The 19,663-nt window shown below is 48.5% G+C and overlaps 1 protein-coding gene across 2 annotated transcripts in view; it reads right to left on the bottom strand.

Annotated features, from left to right (window-relative positions):
• The window catches only part of KAT8 (lysine acetyltransferase 8), a 91,152-nt gene that overhangs the window by 46,707 nt on the left and 24,782 nt on the right, over positions 1–19,663 (bottom strand). For both annotated transcript variants that reach the window (XM_029606871.1, XM_029606872.1), the window contains exons 2-3: positions 16,020–16,094; positions 15,702–15,877 (exon numbers count right to left, since the gene is read on the bottom strand). In XM_029606871.1, the coding sequence (XP_029462731.1) occupies positions 15,702–15,877; positions 16,020–16,094 (251 nt within the window). The remainder of the gene's footprint in view (positions 1–15,701; positions 15,878–16,019; positions 16,095–19,663) is intronic.

The following is a 19,663-nucleotide window of genomic DNA, read 5'->3' as shown; positions in this document are numbered from 1 at the left end:
ATTTTCGCCCATTTCATAAGGAGATCTATCTCCTGTGACACTTGCTGGCTTTTGGTTCCAGCCTGGTGGTTGATGTAGGCTACCGTTGTGTTGTCCAACATTATGAGGACCGCTGTCCGAGATTCCAGGTGGTTTATGTTCCAGAGGGCCTCTTCCTTGGTCCAACACCCTGGGCTGTCAGTTCCAGACAGTGAGCTCCCCAGCCCCAGAGGCTTGCGTCTGTCGTGAGGAACAGCCAGTTCGGAGGGGGCAGGGGTACATCCCTGCCCAGTTGAGGTTCCTGCAGCCACCACTGGAGCTGAGAGCATACTTCCATCGGTAAGTGGAGGAGACTCAAATAGTCTTGAGACAGTGGGTTCCAACGTGACAGCAGGGAACGCTGAAGTAGTCGCATGTGTGCCCTCGCCCATGGCACTACTTCCAGGGTTGCCACCATGAAACAGAGGACTTGAAGATAGCTCTACACTGTCGGGTGCATCCTGTTCATCAACAGATACACTTGGGACATCAACTTCCTTATCTGCGTGGTCGGGAAGAAGACCATGTCCTGCTTGGTGTCGAACCAGACTCCCAGATATTCCAAGGACTGAGAGAGTTAGAGACTCCTTTTGTCCAGGTTTACAACCCAACCGAGTTCCTGAAACAAGGAGGTCACCCTAGTCGTCACCTGGAGACTCTCTTCCACGAACTTTGCCCGGATCAACCAGGGTGCACCAGGATTCTCTCTTTTCTCAATGCTGCCGCTACGACCACCACAATCTTGGAAAATGTTCTGGGGGCAGTGGCTAGGCCAAAGGGTAGTGCCCAGAACTGTTAAAGGCAACCTAGTACCGCAAAGAGTAGGATATGTTCTTGCTGGACTGGAATATGGAAGTAGGCTTCAAATGGGTACAGGGAGGTTAAGAACTCTCCTGATAAGAAAATTATTCCTTACCTGCTAATTTTTGTTCCTGTAGTACCATGGATCAGTCCAAACAGTGGGTTATGTCCCCCTTCCAGCAGATGGAGTCAGAGAAAACGAAGGTTGCTCCCATATAAGCTAGTGCAACCTCTGTCATCCTTCAGTATTAAGAATATCAAAGCCTGAAGAGACAAGATGGATGGATCAAGGTATAAAACCCTTTTAACTTAAAGTTTAGTACACACTGTACAGTTGTTCAAGAGGCAACTAAACTTGCAAAAAGAACCATGAAACAGCTACTAAACACGTGATACTCAGAAAACAATTTGAGCAGAGAGACAATCCCATTGCCATAAATCCTTAGTGTGGGCGTCTGGACTGATCCGTGGTACTACAGGAACGAAAATTAGCAGTTAAGGAATAATTTTCTTTTCCCTGTACGTACCTGGATCAGTCCAGACAGTGGGATGTACCAAAGCTTCCCTACTTAGAGTGGGCCCCAGATAGCCCTGCTCGAATGACCCGATTGTCAAAGGAGCAGAAAACCAGTGGCTGTAGATTCAAACGATAGTGCAGAGCAAAGGTATGTAAAGACTTAAAGGTGGCTGCTCGGCATATCTCCTGAGGTGAAACGGATTGACTTTCCGCCCAGGAAGCCGCGTGAGCTTGGAGGGAATGGGCCTTGATGCCCACCAGACGCTGTCGACTGGCACCAATATATGCTGAGGCGATGGCCTCTTTCAGCCAGCGAGCAATGGTGGATTTCAAAGCCTTGGCCCCCTTCTTTGGGCCACTCCAAAGTACAAAAAGATGATCCAACAAGCGAAAGTCATTTGTGGCCTCCAGATAGTGAATGAGGATGCGCTTAACATCAAGCCTGCGTAGCTCACGGGAATCTTCAGTTGAGAAAGACGGGAGTTCCACCCCGATTCATATGGAACGCAGAAACAACCTTGGGCAGGAAAGAGGGCACCGTGCGCAAGGAAACTCCTGAATCCATGAAACTGAGATAGGGCTCCCTGCACGATAGCGCCTGAAGCTCCGAAATCCTGCGGGCAGAGCAAATAGCCACCAGGAAGACTGTCTTGAGCATAAGATCCTTGAGGGTAGCGGCTCATAGCAGTTCGAAAGGTGGGCCGCCTAGAATTCGAAGAACTAAGTTGAAGCTCCATGAGTGACACAGAGTGGGTATTGGAGGCTTAATGTGTTTCGCTCCCTTGAGAAACTTGACTATGTCCGGGTGAGAGGAAAGGGGGGTTCCCTCCCGGTGCTGAATCAGGGAACCGAGGGCAGCCACCTGCACCCTCAGGAAATTTTAGGCCAATCCCTTTTCCAGGCCCTGTTGTAGGAACTAAAGTATCTGAGCCACTGAGGCGCTCCACAGCAAGACAGGTACGGAGCCACACCAGGTCTCAAAGACCTTCCAAACTCGGACATAGGCAATGGACGTAGAGATCTTCCTAGCCTTGAGGAGGGTCGAGATCACGGCCTCCAGGTATCATCGTCTTCTCAGCCGGCACCTCTCAAAAGCCAGGCCGCAAGACCGAAGTGATCTGGCTGGTCGGAAAATACTGGACCCTGGCGCAGTAAGCGTGGTAGATGTCCCAGGCGAAGAGGGCTGTCCACTGTGAGGTTGACCAATTCCGTGAACCACGGCCGTCGTAGCCATTCTGGCGCCACCAGAATTACTGGACCGTGGTGACTCTCTACTCTTCGGATTACCTTTCCCACCAGGGGCCATAGAGGAAACACGTAGAGGAGAATGTGCTGCGGCCAGGGAAGGACTAAGGCATCCACTCCCTCCGTGCCGTGCTCTCTTCTGCGGCTGAAGAATCGCAAAGCTTTGGCGTTCTGTAGCGTGGCCATCAGGTCCAGGTGGGGAGACCCCCCACCGACTGAATAGACGTGCCACTGCTTCCTCAGAGAGTTCCCACTCTCCGGGATCTATGCGTCGACGACTCAAGAAGTCTGCTTGAACGTTGTCCACTCCTGCAATGTGAGAGGCCGCTAGGTGGGAAAGGTGGACCTCCGCCCAGGCCAGCAACTTGTCCATCTCCCAGAAATGTGATGACTCTTTGTTCCCCCTTGACGATTGATGTACGCTACTGTTGTTGCGTTGTCTGACAGAATCCGAACTGCCCGACGCTGGACTAGGGGGAGAAAATGCTTCAACGCCAGGCGTACCGCTCTGGTCTCCAAGCGATTGATTGGCCAGGATGCTTGCAACTCCGTCCACGTCCCCTGTGCCGATTTCGTCTGACAGACTGCTCCCCAACCAGAGAGACTGGCGTCTGTGGTGACATTCACCTACTGAGGGACTGCCAAGGTTACTCCCTTTAACAAATGATCCAGGTTGAGCCACCAGGTCAAACTGTCCTTGGTCCTCTCTGGCAGAGGGAGGATGGCCTGAAACTCCCGAGAAACCGGTTTCCAGCAGGAGAGCAAGGCTCTCTGCAGAAGACTCATATGCACAAAAGCCCAAGGTACCAGATCGATAGTGGACGCCATAATGCCCAGAACTTGAAGATAATCCCAGGCTGTGGGAAGAGAGAGCGAAATGAATCACTGTACCTGGGAGATGAGAGCCCAGGCCCGATCCGGACGCAGCAGTACCTTGCACACAGCCATATCGAAGTGTGCTCCTAGGAAGTCCAGGGACTGAGATGGCATAAGGCTGCTCTTGGAGAAATTGACCACCCATCCGAGGGACTGAAGGAGATACAATACACTGTATCGCTCATTGACACTGGACCAGGGACTCTGCCTGGATGAGCCAATCGTCCAAATAGGGGTGGACCAGGATTCCCTCCCTCCTGAGGGCTGCCACCACTACTACCATTACTTTGGTGAAGGTACGGGGAGCTGTCACCAGTCCAAAGGGCAGGGCTTGGAATTGAAAATGCTGTCCCAGAATCTTGAAGCGAAGGAAGCGCTGATGCTCCTTGAGGATGGGAATGTGGAGATAAACCTCCATCAGATCCAAGGAGGCCAGAAATTCTCTGCTGTGTACCGACGCTATCACTGAGCGTAAGGTCTCCATCCTGAAGTGTGGGACCCTGAGGGCTTTGTTGACCATCTTGAGATCCAGGAATCGGACGGAAGGAGCCCTCCTTCTTGGGGACTACAAAGTAGACTGAGTAATGGCCGGCTCCCACTTCCGGAGGAACCGGGCAAATTGCTCCGAGGGCCAGGAGCCTGTCGAGTGTCTGGCGTACTATGAGTTGTTTCTATGGTGGTCCACAGGGAGAGAAGAGGAATCTGTCTCTTAGAGGATGAGCAAAATCCAAAGCGTAACCGTGCTTTAGAATATCCAGGACCCACTAATCTGAGGTAATCTTGACCCTCTCCTCTTGGAAGAGGGAGAGACGGCCCCCTATCCTAAGGACCAAGGAGTGGGCCGGCAAGGTCTCATTGTGAAGATTTAGGAGCTGCCTCCTGGGGAAGATTATCCCGGGCCGGTCTTCGGCCACGAAAGGAATGAGACCAGGACTGGGAATGCGAAGAGGGCGGACGAGAGACAGCTGTTCTTGGTTGATGGAAACGTCTTTGAAGGGTAGGGAGCCCAACTGGGTCTTGGAGGAGGAATCCGCCGACCAGTTGTGGACCCACAGGAGGCGTGCATGAGCTTATATCTGCCCCATACGCTATCACGGCCTCCAGGCGGTCAGCCTGCTGTGCTTCGGCAGGAGACAGCTCTTGTGTACTGAGCTGCTGTTGGACCCATCGGAGTCCTGCCCGTTGTGTGAGGAACTACAGATCGCCACTCTGACGCCCAGAGCAGACACCTCGAATACTCTCTTGAGTTACACCTCGAGCTTTCTATCCTGCATATCCCATAGGGCAGCACTTCCTGTCACCGGAATGGTAGTTCGTTTCATCACTGCAGATACCACCGCATCCACTTTGGGAACCTTGAGGAGCTCCAGAAAATCGTCTGGGAGGGGGTATAGCTTATCCATAGCTCTACTCACCTTGAGGGAGGCTTCAGGGGAATCCCATTCCCGGGACAGCAATTGCAGTAGCGTAGGATGGGAAGGAAAAGACCTCGATGGTGGACGTAGACCTGAGAGCATGGGGTCCCCCCTTCTTAGCTGGTGAAGGCCTTGGAGGGTCTTGTGGATCCCTCAATATCCAATTCCTGCACGACATATGGGATGAGTGGATCCAACTCATCCCTACGCAGTACCCAGGGATCATCCCCCTCCATCTGAGCCATCAGGGAGGGTTCATCCAGGTCTGGGTCCGGGAGAGGGCCTTGAGGAAGAGGAGCCAAACCCCCCGGAGGATGATGGACCATGCGGACCCTGGAGGCACCTTGGTGAGCCCCAGGTCCTGAGGCTCCCACTCCCTGAGGGCATCCCGGAGGCCCCGGGGGATCAGCCATCCTGCTCACCTTAGGAGGCGGCGGCCCTGTTGGATCTTGTTGCTGTCTCATTCTGGCCAGGTAGGCATTGTGCATTAAAAGAACAAAATCTGCTGAAAATGGAGGTGGTCCTCCTGCGGGTGGACAAGGGTCCAGGGGCTTGACAGGGGTTAGGAACGGCGGCAGCACTGAAAACCAGTGTCCGAATCGTCCCCTGGCTGCTCTGGAGCAGTCGGCTCAGAATCAAAGATGGCCACCGTTCCCACGCTGGGCGGGATCAGGGCCGGCCTCCTTGAATCGAGGCGCGCGAACCTGCTCGTCCTGCCGGCCGCAAGGAACCCTCCCCACCAGGGAGGCATCTCGCACAGATCCCTTCGTGGGAGAGTCGGGAACTGGGCTCTCCGCACACATAGCACCTCGAGGACTGCGGCATGGAACTGTGAGCTGAGCTGCCAACAAATCGCTGGTGAGTGGCTGCGAGGAGCAGGGAAAAAACCCCGTCTGCAGCACTACTCCTTCTCCCCGACCTGCCTGAATTGCTATTTACACCACACAGAGGAATGTCACGTCTCTGTGGAGGCTGCCCTAAGGCAAAACGACTTCTCAGGGCAGCGTGTCTGCTCAGAGGAAAATGGGGAGAGGTTGGACCACCAACTTGCACCCCGGGGCTTACAAATCTAACCTGCAAGGAAGAAAGGTACAAAACTTACCCCCACAAAGCAAATACAGCAATGGAGACTGAAAAATGGCTCTTCCTGCAAATTAGATTGCTGGGCCCTAGACAAGGGTCTGAGCTTTACCTGTCTTTTTTTTTTTTTTTTTTTTTTTACTATCCTCTGTTAATCTTGATCCATCTTAAGATAGGAAGGAAGCTAAGAAATAGAGAAAGGAGCACTAAATTTAGCTTTTCAGACGTCTCAGTGCGGAACTAGAGTTCAACCACTCATCTGCTGTAGTCAGAATACTGAAGGATGACAGAGGGTGCACTAGCTTTTATGGGAGCACCCTTTGAAGTTTGCTCTGACCCATCTGCTGGAAGGGGGACATATCCCATTGTCTGGACTGATCTGGGAATGTACAGGGAATGTACAGCTGTTATCATGGAGCGTAAGGTTTCCATGCAAAAAAGAATCACTTGTAGCTGTCAGTTGACGCCTTGAGGTCCAGGATGGGGCGAAAGAAACCTTCCTTCTTTGGTACGATGAAATAGATGGAATAATGCTCCGTATTTTCCTGGGGCGTAGGTACTGGGATTATAGCCCTCATCCTGAGGAGACTTATCAGGGTAGTCTCCACTGCCTACTTCTTGTGCTAAGAGTGGCAAGGCGATGATAATGAATATGTTCCGAGGAGTGCTACGAAATTCCAGCTCATATCCTTCTCGTATGACCTCCAGAACCCATTTTCTTTGAAGTGATCTCGACCCACCTCTGGGTGGGTTGGCAGAACTTCATTGGGGGGGGGGACGACAAACATAAGAACTTGCCATACTGGGTCAGACCAAGGGTCCATCAAGTCCAACATCCTGTTTCCAACAGTGGCCAATCCAGGGTACAAGTACCCAAAACTAAGTATATCCCACACTACTGATGCTAGTAACAGCAGTGGCTATTTTCTAAGTCAACTTGATTAGTAACAGGTAATGGACTTCTCCGCCAAGAACTTATCCAAACCTTTTTTAAACCCAGCTAACTATTTGCACTAACCTGGCAACAAATTCCAGAATTGAATGAAAAAGAATTTTCTACGATTAGTTTTCAATGTGCTACATGCTAACTTCATGGCGTGCTCCCTAGTCCTTCTATTATCCGAAAGAGTAAACAACCGATTCTCATTTACCCGTTCTAGACCTCTATCATATCTCCTCTCAGCCGTCTCTTCTCCAAGCTGAACAGCACTAACCTCTTTAGTCTTTCCTCATAGGAGGAACAGTTCCATCCCCTTTATCATTTTGGCTACCCTTCACTGTACCTTCTCCATCGCAATTATATCTTTCTTGAGATGCAGCGACCAGAATTGTACACAGTATTCAAGGTGCGGTCTCACCATGGAGCGATACAGAGCCATTATGGCATCCTCCGTTTTATTCACCATTCCCTTCCTAATATTCTGTTTGCTTTTTTTTTTTTTTTGACTGCCAAGGTACACAGACGATTTCAAAGTATTATCCACTATGATGCATAGATCTTTCTTGGGCAGTAGCTCCAAATATGGAACCTAACATCGTGTAACTACAGCATGGGTTATTTTTCCCTATATGCATCACCTTGCACTTATCACATTAAAATTTCAACTGCCATTTGGATGCCCAATTTTCCAGTCTCATAAGGTCCTCCTGCAATTTATCACAATCCGCTTGTGATTTAACTACTCTAAATAATTTTATATCTGCAAATTTGATTACCTCACTTGTCATACTCCTTTCCAGATCATTTATAAATATATTGAAGAGCATGGGTCCTAGTACAGATCCTTGAGGCATTCCACTGTATACCCTTTTCCACTGAGAAAATTGTCCATTTAATCCTACTCTGTTTCCTTTTAACCAGTTTGTAATCCACGAAAGGACATCGCCACCTGTTTCATGACTTTTTACTTTTCTTAGAAGCCTTACATGAGGAACGTGGTCAAATACTTTCTGAAAATTCAAATCCAGTAGTTCACCTATATTCACATGTTTATTAACCCCTTCAAAAAAGTGAAGCAGATTTGTGAGGCAAGACTTGCCTTGGGTAATGCCATGCTGACTTTGTTCCATTAAACTATTTCTTTCTATATATTCTGAACCCGAGCCAGACACTCTCTTAGGATAATGAGTCCAAAAGGTCTGAGACCTCCCAAATGTTGAGTTTCTGTAGGGGCAAAATCATTGGGAGCCCCTGGATCGACCCCCTCATGAGTGAGCGGTGCTTTAACTGCTTTCTCTTATCTTCTGGTAGTCTGGGTACAGGAAAATTGGGTCTTACCTGCTAATTTTCATTCCTGTGATACTACTGATCAGTTCAGACCAGTGGGTTATACACTCCCACCAGCAGATGAAGGTAGAGAACAAAACTTTGAGGCACTGCTATATACCATGCCTCCTGCAGCTTCTCAGTATTGATACTCAAGCCAAGATACAATAGAAAAAAAAAAACCCCACAAACTTATAAAAAACCCATAAGGGCGAACAATAAAACAAAAACTCAAGAGTTGGATTTCCCTGAAGCTGGAACACTAGATCCGGACCTTAGCCCATACCATTCAAAAAGAATAAGAAATATCCCTTACAGACTTCTTATATACAGCGGCTAACCGCCAGGCAAGTCAGTCTTTCGGCAGTTCTACCAGGGCGGGCCTGTGGACTGATCTGTGGTATTACAGGAACGAAAATTTGTAGGTAAGACCCAAATTTTCCTTTCCGGAACATACCCAGATCAGTCCAGACCAATGGGATGTACCAAAGCCACACTACACCGGGTGGGAACCCGAAAGACCCGCTCTCAGAACACTTTCCCCAAAAACCGCGCTCTCCGATGCCCGCACATAATGTCTTGTAAAGGTATGTATAGAGGGCCAGGCTGCGGTCCTACATATTTCTTCAGGAGATACCAACTGACACTCCGCCCAGGAAGCTGCCTGCGCTCTAGTAGAATGTGCTTTTAAACCTGCCGGAATAGGCAGACCCTTGCCAATGTAGGACGAACAAATGGTCTCCTTCAACCAGCAAGTCTTTCTTTTTGGACCCCCAAACACAAAAAGACGATCCGACTTTCGAAAGGAATTAGTGACTTTCAAATAACGGATCAAGACCCGGTGAACATCCAACAGGGGAAGGTCTCTACCAGACGACGAATCTCAAGACTAATCCGGAAAACCGGGCAACTACACGGATTGATTCACATGGAAGGCAGACACCACTTTAGGCAGAAAGGAAGGTACTGTATGCAAAGACACCTTATCAGCCGAAATGCGTAGGAAGGATCCAGACAGGAGAGAGCCTGCAATTCGGAAATACATCTAGCAGAGCAAACGATCACCAGGAAAACAGTCTTCAAAGTAAGGTCTTTTAGGGAGGCCCATCCCAACGGCTCAAAGGGCGAAGCACAAAACGACCGTAAAACCAGGTTAAGATTCTAGTCTGGACACAATTTACAAACTGGAGGGCGAAAATGCTTTAACCCCTTTTAGGAAACGGACAACATCCGGATGGCTGGCCAGGGGCTTGCCGCCTACCCAGCCCCTGAGGCACCCTAGAGCCGAAACCTGGACCCAGAGGGAATTATAAACCAGGCCCTGCTGCAGAAAGGCCAAAATGTGGGGAATGGTCACAGAGAGCGGCACTACTCCTTGTTGATCACACCAGGCCTCAAACACTTTCCACACCCTGACATACGCCATGGAAGTAGAGGGATGTCTAGCTTGGAGGAGGGTGGAAATCACCAGTTCTGAATAACCCTTCATGCGTAACCGCCACCTTTCAAAAGCCAGGCCGTGAGAGAGAAGCGATCCTCCCGATCTGAAAAGATGGGCCCTTGACGTAGGAGGTACAGGAGATGGGCTAGGCGCAACAGACTGTCCGTTGCTAGCTGAACAAGGCCTGCAAACCAGGGACACTGTGGCCACTCCGGAGCCACCAGGACCACTTGACCTGGATGTTCCTCCGAAGAACCCGACTGATGAGAGGCCAAGGAGAAAGGCATAGAGCAGAATCCCGGTCAGTCATTTGCACACGAAAGCATCCAGTCCGACCAATCCAACCTCCTTCTTGCGACTGAAGAACCTTGTTGTCTTCGAGTTGGCTCGGGTCGCTATGAGATCCAGCTGGGGAAACACCCCCATCTGGCACAAATGTGATTCTAGGCCTCCTGGGACAGTTCCCACTCCCCGGGATCCAGCTGCTGCCGGCTGAGGAAGTCCGCCTGTACGTTGTTCACACTTGCCATGTGAGAGGCTGCGATGCCTTCCAGATGACACTCGGCCCAAGCAAAGAGGAGATGAGCCTCCCAAGCTATGGCTGGGCTCTTGGTTCCTCCCCGTCGGTTGAGGTATGCCACCATGGTGGCGGTTGTGCGAGAAGACACAAACCATTCTTCCCCGAACTTGAGGCAGAACGCCAATGCCCTGCGGACCGCTCTTGTTGCGAGGCAATTTTTTTTTTTTTTTTTTTTTTAAATCTTTATTTGTCAAATTTTTTCAAATTACAAAAAAGTAATATTTTGCAATTACAGAAATCAAAAGGGAAGTCAAGAAAATAAGACATGCATTGAAATTGACATCTAACCACTTTATATATTATTTTTAAGACTTCACTTTACATCCATAAATCAATATAGTTAGATCCAAAACGATCCGGAAATATACTAAGAGAGGTATTCACTTTTTGGAAATTAATTTACCAACAAAAGATGCACAAAACCAGGAACATTTTATTCTGTATTTATGGGAGAAGAAGTGGTGGGAGTTTTTGATTGAATAAAGGATTTCAGTTGATCCACAGTAAAGAATATATATATTTCAGACCCCCTCTTTACCCGACATTTACAAGGGAATTTTAACATAAAAGTATAACCTAAGGAAATTACTTCTTGTCATATAGCTAAAAAGGCTCTACGGCGTTCTTGGGTAAAAGAGGAAAGATCTGGGAAAATTTTTATATTTTCATTTAGAAAGGAAGTTGGAAATTTCCTAAAATAATTTTTCATAATAACGTGTACATCTGCCATTGAAATTAGGGAAACCAGTAGAGTTGCTCTGTCCAAAACCTCGAATGATGAACTTTCCAAAATTTCTGTTAAATTTTCTTGAAGATTGACTCTATTCAATGTAGTTACCGTCCTTGGCAAAAAATAACATTTGTTAATTGAGGGTAGATTTTCTTCTGGCAAACACAGGATCTCTCGAAGAAATCTTTTGAAGGAAAGATAGGGAGTTTCACCCAATATTCTGGGGAAATTTAGGATCCTGATATTTAAGGAGCGGGAGGCGTTTTCAAGAGTTTCCACTCTTCTGGTCAGAAATTCATTATTTTTTGCTACAGCAGCTTTAAATTTGTCATTTTCACGTTCTTTTACTTCCAATGATGAAACTTTATTGGAAATACTTTCAACTTTCCTTTGTGTCTCCATAGAAATTTGATTATTTTGCAAAGCTAAAAGTTCAACTTTCTTGCTCAAAGTATTCACTGAGGTTGCCACCCCCACCAACAAATCCCATATCGCAGCATTTGAGACGACCTCAGGCTTGTCGGGGATCATTAGGGGATTAATTTCTAGGGTAGTTCCTTGTGTTAGCTGCAGGTCGCTTTCAAAGTTACTTACCCCAGTTGCCCCTTCTCCCAAGCCAGCAAACGCTGGCTCCACGCTGGTCTGTGTAACCGGGCCCTCCGCCAAAGATATCAAAGCCTGTGTGGCTGCGGGTATCGAAGTATTCACTGCTGCTGACCCGGAAGGTGTTCCCTCACAGATTGAGTTGTGTTGCAACACCGGCACTGAGGATCGCATCAGGGCTGGTCTAAGGTCCGGACTCAGCGATGTCTCCTCCGGCGCAGAGGTTTCTCTCTCTAGCCCCTGCACCAAGGTATCCTCGACTCCTGGAGGCATTCCTGGTGAATTAAGGTATCGGGTGATTTCTTGCTGCATAGCTAACGCTGGTGGGGGGATAGAGGGATAAACCCTTATCTTCCCTTTCCGCTTCGAAGGCATAGATCGGTATTGAGTGAAAATGAATTTTTAGCCACGCTGCTAAAGAATGCACACCGCTCCTGTATTCAACGTGCAGCCATCTTGGATCGTCACTTGTCGCGAGGCAATTGATGGACCAGGACCATTCCAGCAAGGACCAGGTACCCTGGGCTGCATGACAGACACACCACCCCCAGCCTTGGAGACTTGCGTCCATTAACATGACCACTCAATCCGGGACTTTGAGGGGCATGCCCTTCTGTAAGTTGGTCTCCGATAACCACCACTCCAGTCTGGACCTGGCCTGCTTCGACAACGGTAACGGCAGCTGGTAGTGTACCGACACCAGGTTCCATCGAGATAGTAGCGCTCTCTGCAATGGCCGCATGTGAGCAAAGGCCTACGGCACTAACTCCAACTTTGATACCATGGAGCCCAGAATCTGAGGATAGTCCCAAACTCTGGGGATTTGAAGATGTAGAATGCGAAGCACATGTTTTAACTTGCGCATCCTGTCTGCTGTGAGGAAACCTTGCCGATCTGACTGTCGAAACAATCTCCCAGATATTCCAGGGACTGCGATGGGGTCAGATGACTTTTCGCACTATTGATCACCCAGCCCAGCAACTGGAGGAACTGCATCACACGGTGGACCGCACGCCAGCACTCCTCCTCCAATTTCGCTCAAATCAGCCAATCGTCAAGGTACGGATGAACTAACAACCCCTCCCTTCTGGAGGGCCGCCACCACGACTATCGTCACCTTGGTAAAGGTGCATGGAACAGTCATCAAGCTGAAGGGAGAGCCTGGAACTGGAAATGCTGCCCCAGAATCTTGAAAATGCAAAAACTGCCAATTGTCGCTCCGAATTGGAACGTGGAGGTAGGCCTCTGTGAGATCCAAGGAGGTGAGGAATTTCCCTTTGCAGACTACCGCGATTACCATTCTTAGAGTCTCCATCTGGAAGCACTTGTTGTAGGTCCAGGATGGGACAGAAAGTACCCTCTTTCTTTGGGACCACAAAATAAATGTAGTAATCGACCCCTTCTTTGCTTGTCCTCCACCGCGGCCCACTTGTTACAGGAAATGCAGCGCGATTCCAGAAAGGCTTCCTTGAGCAGGAGAGAAAATTCTGAGGCGTAGCTGTCCCTTATTACTTCCAGAACCCACTGATCTGAGGTGATTTTGGCCCACTCCTCGAAAAACTGGGACAGTCTGCCCCGACCGCCACACCAGAGGAGTGGGTGGGCCTGATCTCATTGGGCAGGCTTCCCGGCTCCCGCTCCTGGGCTGGAGCTGCCTCTTGCAGACTGTTGGATCCCCGAAAGGACTGCTGTCGAGCCATGGATTGTCTGGAACTGGAGGGGGCCCCCGTCCCTCCCTGACCTTCGAGAGTCCCGAAAATGAGTCCGTGGAGCAAAGGACTTTTTGAAAGGGTTCTTATCCTCGGGCAATTTGTTACCCCTGGTGTCTCCCAGGGACTTCATAAGCTGGTCCAGATCCTCACCAAAGAGACGCTTCCCTCGAAAGGGAAGGTTACATAATTGAGATTTGGAGGATGTGTCCGCTGCCCAATTTCGAAGCCACAGCAAGCGCCTGGCCACTACCGAAGAAACCATACTCCGAGCCGAGGTGTGCACCAGATCATATAAGGCATCTGCCACATAAGCGACTCCCGCCTCCAGCCGGGCCGCCTGGGAAGAAGACAAAGCCCCGGATGAAGTTGGATCCTGAGGTTTCTGAATCAAACACAAACAGGTGCGCTGCATCTTGCTCGCACAGACCGTCACTCAAAGATTCAAAGAGGAAACCTCAAATAGTTGCTTAAGTTGAAGTTCCAGCTTGCGGTCCCCCTTAGAGCCGCTGCTCCCACCACCAGGATGGTAGTCTTCTTAGTGACTGCTGACACTGCCGCATCCACCTTCGGAGTCTTAAGGCGTTCCAAATGTTCCTCGAGCATTGGGTACAGTTTAGCCATCACCCAGCTGACCTTGAGGCCTGCCTCTGGAGATTCTCATTCCAGACTAATAAACTTCTGGATTTTCTTCGGGATAGGGAAGGCGCTGGGTGGGCCCCTGTGTCCGTCCAGGACCAGGTTAACCCCCTCATTATCGGACTCTTCCTGAGTAAGCTTCAGCCCCAATTCCTCCAGCACCAGAGGAATAAGAGGTCACAACTCCTTCTTAAACAGACGAACCACACGTGGATCGTCCTCTTCTGCCTCAGGCTCCCCCCCTGAATCTGATCGACCCCACCAGTATCCAGATTTGTGGAGAGTGTCTCATCTGGGTCTGCCGCGGTGTCCTCCTGAGGTGAGGGTATGTCTTCCCCCTGCGGGTCATCCGAGCCATCGAGAGCCCCATGGGCCAAGAAAGCACATGAGACCCGAGAGTCGGCGCGTGACTTGAGGCATTTCGGGAGCCCCCAACTGCCCTCCTGGCCAAGAAGGCCTCATGCATGAGGAGCACAAACTCTGGCGAAAAAGCACTTGGGCCTGTTTCATCGCCACTGGAATTGGACTCTGTGTCCCCCATATCCCCCTGACCTGGTTCCCGCACTGTGGGGGACAGCGGAGTAGGGTCTTCCTGGGACTCCTTCCTGATAGTTCCAGCTGAGGTTGCAGGAGAAGGGTGAGGTTGCTATTTCAGCCCTGCTATCAACGGGAAAAGCTATTTTTACTTTGTTGTATTTTTAATTAATTTTCATTTTGTTTTACTTTGCTACTATTGCAATCCGTCTAGCTAGCACATCTTATGTTATAGATGAAATAGAAACTTTCAAATAAAACTGAGACAAGGACACCAGTATGAAGGAAGATAACTGTAAAGAATCTCCTCCAGATCATCCCAATGTTTGCTTTTGCATCGAGTACATGGAGTCTGTTGACAGTGCTGAGGGCCAGCAATGCTTCAACAGAGCTTGATTCAGTGCCAACTTCACTGCTGGATCCGAGAAGAGGAGGTTCTTTTTCTTCTGCACTGAAAGTCTCTGCAAGGAAGGGGAATCATTTGGGTGCACCAAGGAGTTTGCAGGCTTCTGCACGTGATGCTTCTGTGTCTTGCTCAACTCCTGAACTATGGTGGATCCAGAGTCTAGCAACATAAAGGAGGAGCTCTGCCCAAGTTGCTCTTGCTCGACTCAACATGAATAGAGCCAGAGGTGGCCCCACTCCAGGAGGAGGAACAGCTCCGGCTTTTGACAGACCTTCAAACTTCCTCCAGTTTCCAGGCCTTGTTCCTCTGAGATCTTGGTAATATCTGACCTAACAGTTGCCTGAATCATGGTTGGAATAGAGACATCTGTAACAAATATTGCTATTGGTGATGGATATCTTCCAGTCACAGATAGTCCTTGAAGCTACTGGAAGCAGCCTTCTTGAAGTTAAACATTGTTATTCTGGGTTTTTTATTTTATTATTAGCACCGAAAAGTGCTGTTGGGGGTTGTTAAGGCAGCAAGACAACAAATGAATTAGGTGAAGGGCTTCAGAAAATGGAGAGAAAGAGCAAGAGAGAGAACACATCCATTCAGAAACTTTGCAAAAAAAAAAAAAAAGACCGAAGGGCTCATGAGGTAATGCGTGCAGGGGTACTCCTGCACATGCTCTGAAATAAAAATTCTGAGCTAGAGAAATGAGTCCATTTGGCGCAGTAGATGACATCACCCCACATATCATGGTTAAATTCAGCCCTGCTTATCAACAGAGAACACTTACATTTTAAATGTAATGAATAATGGACTATCATATTCCTAAAATATAGATTCACTGTGTTACCTTCTGCACATGATTGATTTCATCATGTTTTCGCTTCTGGTTACGTGTGATCTTTCGTTCAGGCTGCTCTGAGAGTTCATTCAGATACTGATCTGTATTCTTCTGAACTGCATCCTTCAGTGTCTTGGTCAGTGCCAGACGATTCTTATCCACCCACTCATCTAGGCGGCGATTAACTGTTAGGAGGAAGACAATGCAAAAGAAGTGCTGATTATAGGGAACCAGAAACACTTTTGACTATGTCACAAGGTTCTAGAGTTCTGTCACCAAAAGAGCATACAAAAACAAAATGATGGAACAGAAGTGTCGGATACTTACAGCCCACATAATGCACATAGAACTCCTCACGACCCTCCTGCTCATTCAGACGTGACTGGATCACTTCTGCCGAATCTACATGAGTGGACAAGAGGTTTAAGACAACATCATCACCTTATGTAGTATACATACAATATTGGAACGATGGCACACGAATGCCAGAGGATTATAATAGATGCATCTATATATCCTGTGCAGTTACAGTTGCACATAAAACATGTACAATTAGCTACACAAATGACATGCTATTTGTAGACATAGTATCTATTGTGGTAACGTACAGCACCATTTAAATAACAAAATTCTTATACACAAAGCAAACACACACACCCCCTACTACATTTCAAATTTACATCTCAGGAGTAAGCAACTCCAGTCTTGGAGTACCACAAACAGGTCTGATTTTCAAGCCATCCACAATGAATATTTATAAGATATATCTGCATACATTAGAGGTAGTGCATGCAAATATCCATAGTGAATATGCACGAAGCATATTTTGAAAACATAAGTGTATAAATGCTTGTAGTCTGAGCAACAAAGTGCCAGATATGCAGGCACAAATGTGGAGGTAAACTTGGATACTGTTGCTATTAGAGAGACATGGGTTGATGAGACTCAAGAACAGAATACAGCCATCCTGGACTATAACTTATTAAGGAAGGACAGAGAAGATATAAAGAGCTATTCTTCCCCCTTTTTCTATCAAAAACTATATCCTGGTAACTGAAATGCAGTGGGTGTGGGGAAAGCAGCGTTGCTTACCTGTAACAGGTGTTCTCCCAGGACAGCAGGATGTTAGCCCTCACATATGGGGGACATCAGATGGAGCCTTGTCACGGAACACTTTTGTCAAAGTTTCTAGAACTTTGACTGGCACACTGAGCATGCCCAGCATGCCACTAACCCTGTGGCCACACAGGGCCCCCCTTCAGTCTCTTTCTTTTTTTTTTTCTTTCCCTGCACAGCAAGTTGCCTCGAGGTTTAGGAGCTCTGTGAGAAATTTCTCACATTTTTTCTTCATGGAAAAGAAGTTTATCTTCCTAATTCACTCTCACCGGAGTCCCCCATCGCGCTATGTTCCCTCCGATGCTCGGTAAGTGTTTTTTAACCGCAGTTGCGGTCTGTTCCTGGCGGCATTCCTTCAGTGCCCGACTGTCACCGACCGCTCGCCCACCAACTTTTCGACTGCACCACTTGTGGGATATCCTGGTAACTGAAATGCAGTGGGTGTGGGGAAAGCAGCGTTGCTTACCTGTAACAGGTGTTCTCCCAGGACAGCAGGATGTTAGCCCTCACATATGGGCGACATCAGATGGAACCCTGTCACGGAACACTTTAGTCAAAGTTTGTAGAACTTTGAATGGCACACTGAGCATGCCCAGCATGCCACTAACCTTGTGGCCACACAGGGTCCCCCTTCAGTCTCATTTGTAACAAAAAGTACGAGCGAAAAAGTAAAATAAGAAAATGTTATCAAACCCAACTCTGCGGGATGGCAGGTGGGTTTTGTGAGGACTAACATCCTGCTGTCCTGGGAGAACACCTGTTACAGGTAAGCAACTCTTTCTCCCAGAACAAGCAAGATGGCAGTCCTCACATATGTATGAATAGCAAGCTACAGGCTGATTCATACTAAGCAGGCCAACTAGCACACCACATGTGCAACAGGAACAACAACTGGGGTGCTGTTGGCAGTGATGAGGCAGCCTGAAATTCACAGCGGGTTAAGGTAGGACGAGTTGGGTTTCTATACTGGGAATACATTTCTTAGGACAGACTGGCCAGAGACAGAGTCTTGTCGTCCAGCCTTGTCTAGACAGTAGAGAGCTGCAAAAAGGTGTGGAGAGAGCTCCATGTCACAGCCCTGCAGATGTCCGCAATCAGCACAGAACGGTAATGTGCTACTGACGTTGCCTTGGCCCTGAGTGTGCCTTCACTCATCATCCCTGAAGTGGAAGACTTGCTTGTTGGTAGCAGAAATCAATGCAGTCTGCAAACCAGTTGGAGAGAAAGTCTGCTTGACCACCGCAATTCCAAGCTTGTTTTTGTCAAAAGAAACAAGGCGTTTGATGGACTTCCTATGGGCAGTAGTGCGGTCTAAATAAAATGCGAGCGCACGCTTACAGTCCAAGGTGTGCAGAGCTCGCTCACCTGGATGAGTGTGAGACCTTGGAAAGAAAGTGGGCAAGACTATGGACTGATTTAAGTGGAAATCAGTTACCACCTTAGGAAGGAATTTAGGGTGAGTTCAGAGAACCACCCGGTCATGGAGGAACCTTGTGTAAAGTGAGTAGGTCACAAGGGCCTGTAACTCACTTACCCTGCATGCAGATGTGATTGCTACTAGAAAAATTACTTTCCAGGTAAGATATCCGAGTTCGCAGAAGTGCAGTGGCTCAAAAGGAGGACGCATGAGCCATGCAAGTACCACGTTGAGGTCCCATGCCACAACCGGTGGTTGTAGAGGCGGCTTAAGCTGTATTAAGCCTCTCATGAATCAACTCACCAGGGGTTGAGCCGTTATCGTGTCTTTTCGTGTCCCCCTGCGGGCTACAGAGGATGTTTTCTGAGGTGACCACTGACAATTGATGCAGGGTCCTATGATGGTCCTTCAATTGGGCCACTGCATCTTGAATTTTATCCCCGAACAGGTTTTCCCTTGTACATGGGAGATCAGCTAATTTATCCTGCACCTTGGGACGTAGGTCTGAGGCTTTAAGCCAGGCCCAGCGTCTAGCACTGATGCCTGCTGCTGAGACTCTAGATGCTGTTTCAAAAGAGTCATAAGCAGCTCTCACCTTGTGTTTACCTGCCTCCAATCCTTTTTGCAAGATGGAGGTTAAGGTCTCTTGATATTGAGGTAGGGTGTCTGTGAAATCCTGGACTTCTTTCTAGAGATTTCTGTTACACTGGGTCATGTATAGTTGATACACAGCTATTCATGCGATTAACATGGACCCTTGAAAGACTCTGTGTCCTAATGCGTCCAAAGGCTTTTGTTCCTTACCAGGAGGAGCAGAGGAGTGTGGACGGGATCTTTTAGCCTTCTTTTGGGCTGACTCCACCACCACAGAATGGTATGGCAATTGGCTTATTTGAAATCCTGGGGCCTGCTGAACCAGGTATGTAGCATCAGTTTTTCTATTTTCTGGTGGAAAGATACCTGGATGATCCCACAAGTGGTGCAATCGAAAAGTTGGTGGGCGAGCGGTCGGTGACAGTCGGGCACTGAAGGAATGCCGCCAGGAACAGACCGCAACTGCGGTTAAAAAACACTTACCAAGCATCGGAGGGAACATAGCGCGATGGGGGACTCCGGAGAGAGTGAATTAGGAAGATAAACTTCTTTTCCATGAAGAAAAAATGTGAGAAATTTCTCACAGAGCTCCTAAACCTCGAGGCAACTTGCTGTGCAGGGGAAAAAAAAAAAAAGAAAGAGACTGAAGGGGGGCCCTGTGTGGCCACAGGGTTAGTGGCATGCTGGGCATGCTCAGTGTGCCAGTCAAAGTTCTAGAAACTTTGACAAAAGTGTTCCGTGACAGGGCTCCATCTTATGATGTCATCCATATGCAAGGACTACCATCCTGCTTGTCCTGGGAGAAAGGAAGAAGTGCTGTGGGCTGTTTGGAAGAAGATGGCAG

The sequence above is a fragment of the Rhinatrema bivittatum genome, chromosome 6, assembly GCF_901001135.1.
Source record: "Rhinatrema bivittatum chromosome 6, aRhiBiv1.1, whole genome shotgun sequence".
Lineage (NCBI taxonomy): Eukaryota > Metazoa > Chordata > Amphibia > Gymnophiona > Rhinatrematidae > Rhinatrema > Rhinatrema bivittatum.
This window is presented reverse-complemented; position numbering and strand designations above follow the sequence as displayed.